Source organism: Leptonotus elevatus, chromosome 16 (genome assembly GCF_054856555.1).
Source record: "Leptonotus elevatus isolate MCC_2025b chromosome 16, RoL_Lele_1.0, whole genome shotgun sequence".
Lineage (NCBI taxonomy): Eukaryota > Metazoa > Chordata > Actinopteri > Syngnathiformes > Syngnathidae > Leptonotus > Leptonotus elevatus.
The window spans coordinates 15,926,361-15,938,430 of record NC_141254.1 but is presented as its reverse complement, the minus strand read 5'-3'; the positions used below and the strand labels follow the sequence as shown (position 1 = coordinate 15,938,430).

Sequence of the window (12,070 nt, the reverse complement as noted above, 5' to 3'; positions counted from 1 at the left end):
AGATAAACAAACCAGATAAGTCAGGAACATTTGACGACGACTGGTATTTTAAAATGTGTGTAAACCTACAATAAAACAGACACTACTGTAAAATACATCATTTGGCAATTTATTCCGTTCTTCATATACATGTACTGTATATTATACACAATTATTCTAACTATTATTTATCTTGTAAAATATACTTTGTGTGAGTTTATAGACTGTGTTGTCCTTGACTGCAATCAGCGGAATTCCATTTAGACTTAAAAAAGTAAACAATCACATGATCACCACAAGCAATATACAGTATAAATTAAAGCTCTAGGAGCTAACAGTTCATTTAAGACACTGAAACAATCCAAAAAGGAAACCGCATTAATAAAGCAGCATTATGTAGCAATAAAAGCTGCTATTTTGTACAGTGAAATTTCTTCTTCTTTTTTTTTTTTTTAATTCAAGCTTGTTCCTATATCAATGAGCTACCAACATGTAGCTTGTTGTTTGCCACTGCACTCTAATGTATTTGCTCCAGTGCAAACGACAAGTTCACAAATGACCCACCTGCTGACCTGCCACAGGTTAAGGCTTCTTCTCCGTTCAGCGTACTAATCTTATCGTCCCGCTAACGAGAGCAACACTCTTTCCCATTGGATGTTGGTGCTAGTGCAAATACCATCACCAGAATCTTCTTGTTAACATTTCCACCACTAAAGGCCGCTGTTGCTAAGATAAAGTTCATTATTACTATCCTGCAGGTGTGTTCAGACACCACCACCCAAGCCAGCCTAGAGTAAATAAAGTAATAGAAAATTGTGTGTTCTTTATCAACAAAACAATCTGCTCATCTGTGTGTGGTCGTTACTCCATACCGTCAAACCCCTCTTCCCTCCTCCCATGTCATCGCATTGAAGTCCATGTCAGTGAGAGTAACTGTGAATAGACCCTCCACCCTCTCTGCAGCCGCGCTCCCCTGCGCTCCCCCTGCGCTGGTGTTTGTGCGCCAGGAGTTCAGTGGTCGAATTGATTTGTGGAAACGCTGCGGAAGAAAAGCACAGGATTCATCGTAAAGCGTCCCTGGGTATACTCATCATGTAAAAAGGTTAATGTTGCTGACTTCTTTCAGTGTTCCGGTTTCCTTGCAGATGGCTACGACGGCCCAGATGAGGATCTGCAGACAGCAGATTGCAGCCATGCAAACCCCCAACGCTTTCCCCCAGCGAGGATACACGTAGCTGCCGTACCGGAGGGACGTGCTGTACATATCCATGAAGATGTAGGTCAGGATGAACTACAGCCACAAATGGCAGTCAAAGGAAGGATTATGGAAAAGTGAGAAGCAATGCTCAGGATCATACCTCCCGTTTGCAATTTTTCAAACGTGAAAGTTGACTCCAGGTTAACTGACTATCCAGGATCCAACTGTATTTTCAAATGTGGAGGGGCCCTAAATGAGTCTCCCACCACCCGCAGGGGCGTAAATTCCTGCTGATGACCTTACAGCTGTAACATGAAGCCGAAATGGGTGTCTCAGTCTGGACACTAGGGGGCACTATATACAAAGATTACAACTGAACATCATCTTTATTATCGTTGTTGACTGTTATTTTATTTTTTTACATACATTTTAATCATCAGAATATATCTCTTTTTATATATGCTAGCAATGACAGGCAGAAAAATATATTTTTTCCACTGGATGGCAAAAGGCACAATCAGTCTGTGTCTCTAATTGTTGCCATGCATCCAACAGAATAAATCATGGCTGTCTGCAAATATATTAATTTTATGTTCAATAAAAAAATAAAATAAACAGATTACACACTGATAAGTACATCCCTAGTTAAAAAACAAAACAACAGTTTTTTTCTGTGAGCACCTATGTTGGGGGGAGGGGGTGGTAAAAGTATCATTCATAAGCTAGCTTCTACTTTTCAACCTGTCATTAGTCATTTCATTTATTTATTTTTAGCGTTGACCACTTAACAAAGTTTGTTTACTCACCAAAAGAAGGAACGGCGTGAAGAATACCCAGCATGCTTTGAAGTACAACAAAACTTTGCTGCACCAAGGAGGGCAGTGACGGATCATGTCGAGGATGTCCTGGCAAAACTGGTTGACTCCTGATAAGGAAAATCACAACGCAATATAAAAGTCACCACACAAAGAAGAACGATGACGAGAACATGAACGACGGATGAAGCCAGACGGGGCTACCATAGAAGAAGGAGATGCCGATACACATGAAGAGGGTGATGATGATGAGGCCAAAACTAGTGCTGAAGGAGTCAATGAGAGTGAACCAGTAAATTCCCCCCTATGAAGACAAAATAATGGTGAGGATGGTAGATGGTGGTTGCATTGATAAATAAATAAATGAAAAAAGGTCAATAAAAAACCTACATCAGTGACTAACAGGAGACCCATCAGGTAGAGGCCAAAGCAGAGCACGCCCAGAAACAAGGACTTGTGCTTGGTGTTCCCTCGTAGTTGTGGAAACTCATCAAGCACCGCGGTGGTTATGCCCTCGATGTTGCCAAACTGTGACATTTTACAGCACAAACGGATTTTACCTCGTACATCGTGTGTGTCAAATCAACATGTGAACGCCGATAAATATCAACCTTACAAGTGTGTCAATCCCCAGCATGAAAAGCATCAGAAAGAAGAGAACGGACCAGAACGCTGAACCCGGCAGGAGAGCAAGGGCCTCTGGGTAAACCACAAATGCTAAGCCCGGACCTGCAATTAAGAGGGGGGTGGGGGGGAATGAAAACCTCTTTTGAATATTGGCAATTATCAAAGACTATTTAGTTAATTAGCCAGTTCTTGTTCCCAGCAACTTATACAATACGTTTTGTGACCTTTTTTCCAGAATTTAAGAAAGCGCTATTCAATCCGGTCCACTTGAATGCACATGTGAGGTGACGTGCATGTACTATGTGGCACATGTTTGCTAGCTATGTTAATTAAATTCTAATCAAGAGCACTTACAGTAGAGTGTAGAAATGAATTCCCCGTTGAGAGATTCTAATTAGCGGAATGCAAGGGTGTCAAACATATGGCCCGGAGACCAGAACACAAACTGCAGGTTTTTACTAAAAGTAACTGTTGTTGCTAATTTTGTCCACTGGAGGGTGCACTGACGACATTCTGAAATTTGGCTGTTATTTTTATTATGAAATTTTAGATTTCTCTGTATAAATAATAAACAGGAATACTTTCAGAATGTGTATGTAATTATTTACACCAAAAAAATTAAATAAATAAATAACTGATGTAATTTATAGCTTATTAATAGGCAACGGACATACTGATCTTGCCCACTTGAGATCAAATTTGTGTGAAAGTGGCCCCTGAATTCAAATGAGTTTGACACCCATAGTGTAATGCATTAAAAAAAATCTTTGAAATGTATTTAGAAAGCTGTTTCTAAAATAAAATATGCATTGCATCCATCCGTTTTCTATAGCATTTATCCAGGTAAGGCTCGTAGGTGAGCACAAAAAGTCCACATTTACACATATGGCTAATATAGAGTCTTCAGTTAAGCTATGCATGATTTTCGAGTGCGATATGTAGCCGGAGTACCTAAAAAAAAACACAAAAAAAAAAGTTCCCCAAGGAGATTTGAACTCAAAATTCCTTGGCTGTGAGCCAGATATTCTAACCACCACTTCATTACCTACCGGAAACTGCCACATTTTCAACCGGCACCCCTCTCCTCCACGCCATGTGGCCCAGCACTGAGAATATAGCAAATCCTGCAAAAAAGCTTGAGAGGCAGTTTCCAGTGGTGATAATTACCGTGTCCCTGAAATGAAAAGAAACAAGATAAAGGGACAATAACATTTCCTGTGCGCATGCTGCACTTGTAAGTGAACTCACCTGATGACATTGTTGTCAAATTTATTATAGGAGGCCATAGACAGGACTCCTCCAATTCCAATACCCAGTGAGTAGAACATCTGCGAAGCTGCATCATTCCATACCTTTCGGATTTAAGCAAGAATGTTGAAAGAAAAATAATGTGCAGTTGTTTTTAACTCATTCACTGCCATTGACGTCTATACACGTCAAAAATTCATTTGAACTATTTCTATTAGTTAAAAAAAAAAATCCCACTTTTGTTAACAAGAGTATGAAAACCTAGAATATTTTTTAATAATCTTTTTTTTGTTGAAAAAAAAAGTTAAGATTATTAAAAATTAGGGGCATCAGGTGATTAATTTTTTTTAAATTGTTATTAATCGCATGACTTCAATAGTTAACTCACGATTAATCACACATTTTCTATCTGTTCTAAATGTACAACACATTTTTTTCTTGGTTTTCATACTCCTGTTAACAAAAGCGGGAACAAATGTTAAACTAATAGAAATAGTTCAAATGAATTTTTGACGTCTATAGCCGTCAATAATGGCAAAGGCAATCTCTTCATGGGTTCTTATCAGTACCTGTGCGCTGGCTAATCGTCTCCAATCTGGTGTGAGATAAAAAGCAATGCCTTGAAGAGAGCCTTCGAGTGTAGCCCCTCTGATGACCAAAACGATGAGGACAAAATATGGGAATGTAGCCGTGACATAAACTACCTAAAAACACAGAGCACACGCAGCCATGAGCACAACTGACACAAAGTGTGGGATGATGTCATTATTTTGGGAGGTAGCTTTGAAATTGGGTGACCTTGCCAGCGCTGTGGATGCCCTTGAGCATGCACAGGAAGACGATGAGCCAGGCAGCCAGGAGGCACAGGGCCAGGGGCCAACGGACTGGACCCGGGTCATGAAGGCCCTCGCTGTTCACCACACCCAGCACGCGCTCACTAACAGTGAACCAAATAAATACAAAATTAGACAATGATGAAAGGCTTGTACAATGTGTGGAGGAAAACGGAATTTGTAATTAAACACTAATCAACGAAGCAGTTTCAAATGACGACTAAACTAATAAATGACGTGTAAATTTAACACACAACAGAGAGGAGTGTTGTTAAAGATGCCACATTTAAATGATTTTAAATGTCAACTAGTATATAAAATAGGGGTGCCAAATGAGTGCATTAATTTTGAGTTAGTGCAGCAGACACGTCCACGTCAAAATTTAGCAGTAATTATAATAATAATAATGCATATATTTGTGGAGACTGGGGTCAAGCTGTATTTTACAATTTTAAAAATGTGCAAAATTTCACAAGTTACCTCATGTTAACGATTAGATGCACTGAGCTGTCACCGTCTTACAAATGCAATTATGCCATCCAGTGGCAGAAAAATGCCCACAACAAATCACAGTACAGTACATCTTTTTAATTTTAACTCAATTTGATAAATTATTATGAAACTACTGTATCAATGACTAAAAGATGCAGCCATATTTCTATTTGTTTAAAAAAAAAAATCACTTCAGTATGAAAACTTAGGGAAAAAATATTTGTATGTAAATTAGGAATCTAGTGGAATAACATAATTGTTAAATTGTTAACAAAGATAAGCAAACAAAGATTATTATTTTTTTGATTTAATGAAGAAATTAAGTGATTCCCAGCGGCACCCCAAAGCACTTACTTCCAGAAGATCTCTGAGGGGCTCATGCTTGCCCCGCTGGAGCTATTGCAGACCGCAGCGTTAGCGATGGCGTCACATGACCAAGGCAGCGGCATCTGGAACGAGCTGCCCAGGTAATAAAACGTCCACGCTATAATGACGTTGTAGTAAAGAGACACCAGCACAGACACACAGAGCATGCCAATGCCGATACCTGCATCATAGAAAACAATAATACCTGTAAGGCACTTATTTGCTCAAAACGAACCAAATTCTTCCTCCCAATTAGCTGTTGGGCAATAAATGGGACTTGCTATGTACAGTAAAATAAGAACCCATGAGCAACCTCAATTACTATCACACTTTTGTGACATACCAGCTCCAGATTTAGGACTCTGAATTTACTTGTGTTTTTTTTAATACTGTATGTTGCTAACAGTAAGTAGTCAGCAATTGTGAACTTGTCCTTTTATTACAAAAGACTACACTTCTTCAAGCATTCATTCAAAGTTATTGTATTAGTTAAAGGTTGTTTCTTCTTTTTAATTGTACAGGCTGTTGGTCAGTTTTGAAGTGATTTGTCATGTTTTCAGAATCTTTTTTTTCCTCTTTTTCTTTCCATAACAACAAAATCAACCCGTTTGTAGCTATCTCAGGTGGCGGCCATTTTGCCACTTGCTTACGACTGAAAATGACATCACACTTGCTCAGGGCTTGAAAACAAGCGATCACCGCTCACCTGTTTTTCGGAGTTTGGTCATGTGACGTTTTTTGCAAGTTGTGCCGTGATTGGTCATTGCCTGAGCCCTTAGCAACTGTAATGTCATCATAAGTCGACAGCATGTGACAAAATGGCCGCCCCCAAGATAGATAAAAACGGGTGGATTTTGCTGCTTAACACGCATTCCATAAACGTCACAATGCCATGTTTAGGCTAGTGGGGGCACATACAACATTATTTTAAAGAAAATCTACTATTCTCTCTACTACTCAGGGTTTAGAGTTATAAATATGATACAATAACATTAACACTAAACCCTTTCTATGACGACGCAAAAAATAGAAACAACCACAATACGAAACTATAAGTTGTGACATAAAGAACTCACTAAGTGCTAATTGCAGTGTGCTACATTCATACTTTGCTAGCATTAGCATAACTGCAGCTTCTGGTCAGTAAAAAGGGGGAGGCAAAACTACCACTAAACTCTTCACGCTGTTTTTTTTAAGTCAACATATTGGCAGACATACTTCTAATAAATGTTCTAACGGGCTGCATTTTTGCGGTTGGGGAAGGTGGTCATCACCTTTAAGCAGAGGGCAGCATTTCCATACGGCGATGGGGCCGGCTGCTCCGTACTGGCCGAGACACAGCTCCATGAGGAAGAGCGGAACGCCCGTAACAAAAAGCATGATGAAGTAGGGGATAAGAAAGACACCTGGAAGAGTAGAGAACGAAGTCAGGGGAAGGAAGGGTGGTGCTGGTAGAATATAGGCGTATTCTGCAGTATTCTGCCAGAGAGGTGTTATAAAACCTCCATTTTTCATACACTTCCTGTATTGTACCTGATGTGATTAATTAAGCAAGTGTACCAGTCAGTTGGGCTTTACATTTACTCAAATCTTACATGCGACATTGCACATAGGGTGTGACATCCCTCAAGAATCATCAAAGAAAAGGATTAAGAATGAACGCAGAATGGAATGCAGGCCCAAAATGATAACAAGAGCAAGGAGTCCTTTGTGCTCAAAAAGGTGTGACATATGTGCAAAGGCAAACACAACACTCAAGGCACGCAAACACTTGAGACCCCCCTTACCTCCTCCATTGCGATAGCAAAGGTACGGGAACCGCCACACGTTCCCTAAACCCACGCAGTATCCCAGGCAAGAAAGCAGGAACTCGTACTTCCCTCCCCAATGGCCCCTCGCGACGATCTCGTTCGGGACGGGACTCGGAGCTTGGGGTTCAAGCCCTGATGCACCACCGTGGTTTTGAGCATGTCCATTCAAATGTATTGAATTCTACAAGAAAATGACAACAACAACAACAACAAATTGAATAAATGAGTTCAGATATAAAACTCAATTATTATTCTCAAAAGACAACATGCGATTTTTAAAACATATGTCATTCTCTTTCTTCCCCCGTCAAAGTCAAAGTTAAGAGGAACTATTTTCACACGTTGCCTCCAGGGGAGGAAGTTACCACAAATGATACAGGCTGTCAGTCACGCACATCCTCAAACGCCTTATTTGACATCCTCAAAGCTTGACTTCATATTTCCTGAGGCATCAACTCAGCGAGCATCTAAACTTTAGATGGTTTGCTCAGCTTTTTTTTTTTCCCCCTCTCGTTGTATTTTGTGATGCCACCATAAGGGGACCAACCAGTAACGATGGAAAAAAATGTGAAGATAAAATCGTGGCCCCAAATTAATTAAACAAGCACAATATCGTATGATTTAAATACATTGTTATTCCTAATTAAAACACTATTTTCGATGGATTCGTCGAACGCATATTCCAGATCTTGTCGTGCATGGAAATGTTGATCCTTAGTAGTATGTACAAATAGGACAAGGTGCGAAACGAAACGAGACTAAACTTTCACAGTAAAAACGTAACATGAAACTACAGATCCAAACACGAACAGTGGACAACGGTTTTGTTTTGCGTATTTTATTGAGTTAAACGAAGATGTGGCAGGACAGGTTTGGCAACTTCATCTCTCTCTACTTTGTCTTCGCCGAGCGAACGGGCAAGCCAGCGAAAGCACTCAAATTTAAAGCGCAGGTAAAAAAAAAAAAAAAAAAAAGAAGAAGAAGAAAAAAATTAATCTATATTTAGTAAGAGAAAATTAAGCTTTTAATACTACCTGCGTGATGTTAGGGCTGACGAGTTCACCTTTGTAGCCGTCGTCCCTCATCTCCAATTCCACCCACTGGCACGGGTGCAACTTGACAATTCAACTATTTGTTCCACGTGCTACATATTAATTTCGAAGCTTTTTCACGAGGCGCACCGCGGCGCTGCTGTAATTAATGTTCAAAATGATGATTCGCCGTTTTTTTTTTTGTGATAAAGTGTCTCGTAAGGCGGAGACAAGTAAACAGGCCGGTGGGGAAAGAGGTGTGGGGGGGGGGGGGGGGGGGGATGGGGTAAGGGGCAGGTGCCGCAGAGAAACACCTCCCCCTTTGTTTGCTATGACATCATTGGGAGGGGACAGTGATACGATGATACAGCCTGATTGAACTTTCTTTTTTTCTTTTTTTCTTTTTTACTTCTAAAGTACTTAATGTAAAAATAAATAAATAATAAACAAACTATTGGAAACAGGCTTATGTAAGAAAAGAAAAAAAATACTGGCATGAATACATGCACTTCCCTAAAAAGGTCTTCAAAAATCCACTTGTGACAATAAGATAAATAAATAAATAATATCAAATAGTTATACTAATCGTGTCGTATAACGGACTTCTGAAAGTAAAAAAAAAAAAAAACACTTCTTTTTTTTCCACTGGCGGAAACGTAAGAATAGACTCTCTCCTTTTACCAGGAAAAAAAGAAACCCAGTTTGATACTGTCATTTTCTGCTTCTGTTCTTTAATATTCATCAGCAGAACAAAAGTAAGTTTAACAAAATGCAGCCCTTTCTCCCGCAGTGGACGCTCAAACTGGAATGATCTCATATCCAAAATTGTGCATGGGTGCTGCCATCTAGTGGTGGTTGTGCGTCAGTAAAGTTGTTTCCGAGCTTGAAGGTTACAGTATACAAGTCAATGGCAATTTATCAGATAAACCTGTGACGGATTAACACCCTCTAGTTGGGATCATGGGTTAGACAATATCATATATCTGTATTTTATGTAAATACAATACAATAATACTGTACATGTTTTTCCTCTGAATTTTTACAGGTTATAATTGCCTAAGTGTCTAGTCTAAGAAAATAAATATATATATTAAAAACTATTTCTTGGTGGTATGTTGTTAATGATTTTTTCCCTTCTTGGAAGCAACTTGCCAACACTTTAATCCACATAATCTTGTGATGCTTTTCTAAATCCATCCAATCTGTTGCAGCTCTATAATTAACAGCTCTGCTCTAGAAATCTGGGTCAGTAGATCGAAGCCCGGGCGTCGCGTCGTGTTCTAAGCAAGTCTTCAACTGAAACTCAGAATTGAGAAACTCGAAGAAATGGATGTCAAAGACCCGGACATACAAAATTGGAGTTTGGATTATAACAGCATAAACTCAAACCATCCAGTTTTTCGGACGGAGGGAAAGTCAGACCCACATCCCAGCGTGTGGGCCGAACCAACGGCAATCAAAAGTTACACTTCTCGGTCTTTCGCCAGGGATGCGAGGATGAGACTCGATTTTTTAAAGTTTGGATCAAATTCTCAAGTGTCCCCTGGTGCCAAGGATGGGATGATGCTTAATGATAAAAAAGAAAAAGACCCAGGAACGCATACCGTTTTGGACTTAGTGGAGCTTCTTGAACTAAAGGACGAGGAGGACGATGACAATAGTTGGTAGGTACCATCAAAATGTACCATTAATTCTCTAGATTAAATGACACGGGTGAACTTTTCAGTTGTGGAAATGAAACCATGACTGTGTATCATACGATATAAACAATGACTTCTCGGCCATCTTGATTGTGCCCTCGAGTGTGTGAAAACCGAATTTGCAGTAAAGTGGAACCGATCATCTGCACTACAGAATTACATTTAATGAACTGGATCCTTCACAGGTTATACGAGTCCCAAAAAAGGCATCTGTCATCGGCCAACGAGTCACCTCTCAGATGGTGCCGACACGTCCTGGATAACCCCAGTCCCGAGATGGAGGCCGCATCGCGTATGCTTTTGAATAAACTAAACCAAAGTAAGCTACAAAAAAAATGCAACAACTGCTGTTCAATCATGTTGTGACTAATACTCTTATCCCTATTTAGAATCAAGCAGTTCCTACAGAAGCCTCTTTTACAGACAGCCGAGAGCGCGACACAACACTGACAGTCCATCTGTGGATAATGGCAAAACATCTGCGAACACTGCACAAGACACATCTGACAGTTTCGGTAATAGCACCGAGCAACTGTTGAGAAATCATGATAGTCGTTCATATTCCAAATAAAATGATCTCTATTTAAACAGATACTAGTGATCTGGGTATGCCTTGTGAGTCCATAACTACCAGCTACAAATTGCAGGACATCAGAGATGTTCACCTTATGGCTCGTATACAAGAGGACAGTAAGTCCAGCACAATTCCTACACAACTACAGGCAGAGTAACTTTATTGTCCATGTAGGTTTACGCCAAGACTACATCTCCATGCCCACCGGTGTTTTTGACAGAAGAAGTCCTGAGCCACAAGTAACACTTCGACTTTTGTATCAGTGGGAAGGGAATCTATCTTGTTGACATTCTTGTGCTGTCATAGGTAAGACTTCGTCAGCAAGTCACGCAGTTCAAGTTGCTTAAAAGAGCTCAGAATCAAGGTACACAAAGCATAAGAATTCTCAGATGTCATCCATTTTCATTTATAATTTTTTTTTTTTGTAGTTTTAAAATGAAACTGTGCAATATTTTTAGCACAATAATGTCTTTGCGTATATTGGATGTGACCTACCTACTTTCCAGCTAGGACGGAATCACCCTTCCGGACCAGCCTTCGTTCACTCCAGGCTCTGAGAAACAGTCGAAGTTTGGACACCGATGATTGCCTGCCTGCTCATCAAACATCAAACACAGATCCATCCACAACCTCCAACGATTGGGCGAGAGGCTCATCACTCCAGAAGACGGCCACGAGGGAAGTGCTGAGGTCTCAGTCCCTCAGCCCCCGCAGGATCCCTCACTGTGCTAAGAGATATCTGTCTGTTAATGTGTGCGTTCATGCCTCACCTGAGAGGTCAACCACTGCAGCCTGGGGTAGCAATTCGCCTTCGACGCGAAGGTGAATGACTTGGGTGAATATTTGCCTGACGCATTTAGGGCACAGAGACATGGTTGGGAACGGGGGGTGTAAAAATTTGGGATTGTGATTATTTGTTTGTAGAGCAGCTGATTGGATGAGAGCAGGATGCTTGCAACGACGATTGTCTCGCATTTACCCGGTCGAATTGATTTCTTTTTATAGCAGTTACCACAGCAGAAGTAACGGTGTTACGTAAGAGCTTAGTATTTACAAAGCACTCTAATCAGAAGACTGCCTCACCCAATTCCGCTCACAGGCTACAATTGCAAATGCTGTAATTAAATCCAAATTATCTGCTCGTTAAACTGTTATTAATTTCCTGTATATACTAAACCTCAGACAATCAATAAATTGTTTTCTAGATTTGGAATGCTGTTGCACATGTTGCAGCAGTAAAGAGCAAAATGGTGTAATTTACAGCGTCAAATTCAAATGACCATCTTCTACGTGGCAAAGAAGAAAGGTAGGTTTGAGAAAGTCATACTTGTTAATATCGATTCCTAACTTAGAAAAGCATACAAGTAGTCTGTTTAAACTGTTCACAAGTCAGACG

At 40.2% G+C, this 12,070-nt stretch overlaps 2 protein-coding genes across 2 annotated transcripts; one reads left to right on the top strand and one right to left on the bottom strand.

The window, feature by feature from the left end:
- Window positions 1-88: 88 nt before the first annotated feature.
- slc6a7 (solute carrier family 6 member 7) lies at window positions 89-8,649 on the bottom strand. The gene is made up of 14 exons (XM_086098115.1): window positions 8,404-8,649; window positions 7,346-7,550; window positions 6,833-6,964; window positions 5,547-5,739; window positions 4,666-4,804; window positions 4,437-4,571; window positions 3,868-3,971; window positions 3,669-3,793; window positions 2,609-2,721; window positions 2,383-2,520; window positions 2,197-2,296; window positions 1,984-2,102; window positions 1,097-1,270; window positions 89-1,018 (listed from the first exon to the last, which is right to left on the bottom strand). Exons 1-14 carry the CDS (start codon window positions 8,452-8,454, stop codon window positions 854-856), a joined length of 1,893 nt encoding a protein of 630 aa, XP_085954241.1. The 5' UTR covers window positions 8,455-8,649; the 3' UTR covers window positions 89-853.
- Window positions 8,650-9,647: 998 nt separating this feature from the next.
- Window positions 9,648-11,922, top strand: LOC147160974 (uncharacterized). The gene is made up of 7 exons (XM_086098116.1): window positions 9,648-10,064; window positions 10,286-10,419; window positions 10,490-10,615; window positions 10,692-10,790; window positions 10,849-10,913; window positions 10,981-11,038; window positions 11,181-11,922. The coding sequence occupies exons 1-7, from the start codon at window positions 9,727-9,729 to the stop codon at window positions 11,498-11,500; spliced, it is 1,140 nt and encodes a 379-aa protein (XP_085954242.1). The 5' UTR covers window positions 9,648-9,726; the 3' UTR covers window positions 11,501-11,922.
- The last annotated feature ends 148 nt before the right edge of the window (window positions 11,923-12,070 follow it).

Coding starts and splice junctions, on each gene's coding strand:
- slc6a7 (XM_086098115.1), bottom strand. CDS start 8,454: ATGAGGGACGACGGCTACAAAGGTGAACTCGTCAGCCCTAACATCACG. Junction 3,972..4,436: donor GACGATTAGCCAGCGCACAG/GTACTGATAAGA, acceptor TAAATCCGAAAG/GTATGGAATGATGCAGCTTC. Junction 2,103..2,196: donor CGGCATCTCCTTCTTCTATG/GTAGCCCCGTCT, acceptor TTTCCTTATCAG/GAGTCAACCAGTTTTGCCAG.
- LOC147160974 (XM_086098116.1), top strand. CDS start 9,727: ATGGATGTCAAAGACCCGGACATACAAAATTGGAGTTTGGATTATAAC. Junction 10,616..10,691: donor AGACACATCTGACAGTTTCG/GTAATAGCACCG, acceptor CTATTTAAACAG/ATACTAGTGATCTGGGTATG. Junction 10,791..10,848: donor GGCTCGTATACAAGAGGACA/GTAAGTCCAGCA, acceptor TTGTCCATGTAG/GTTTACGCCAAGACTACATC.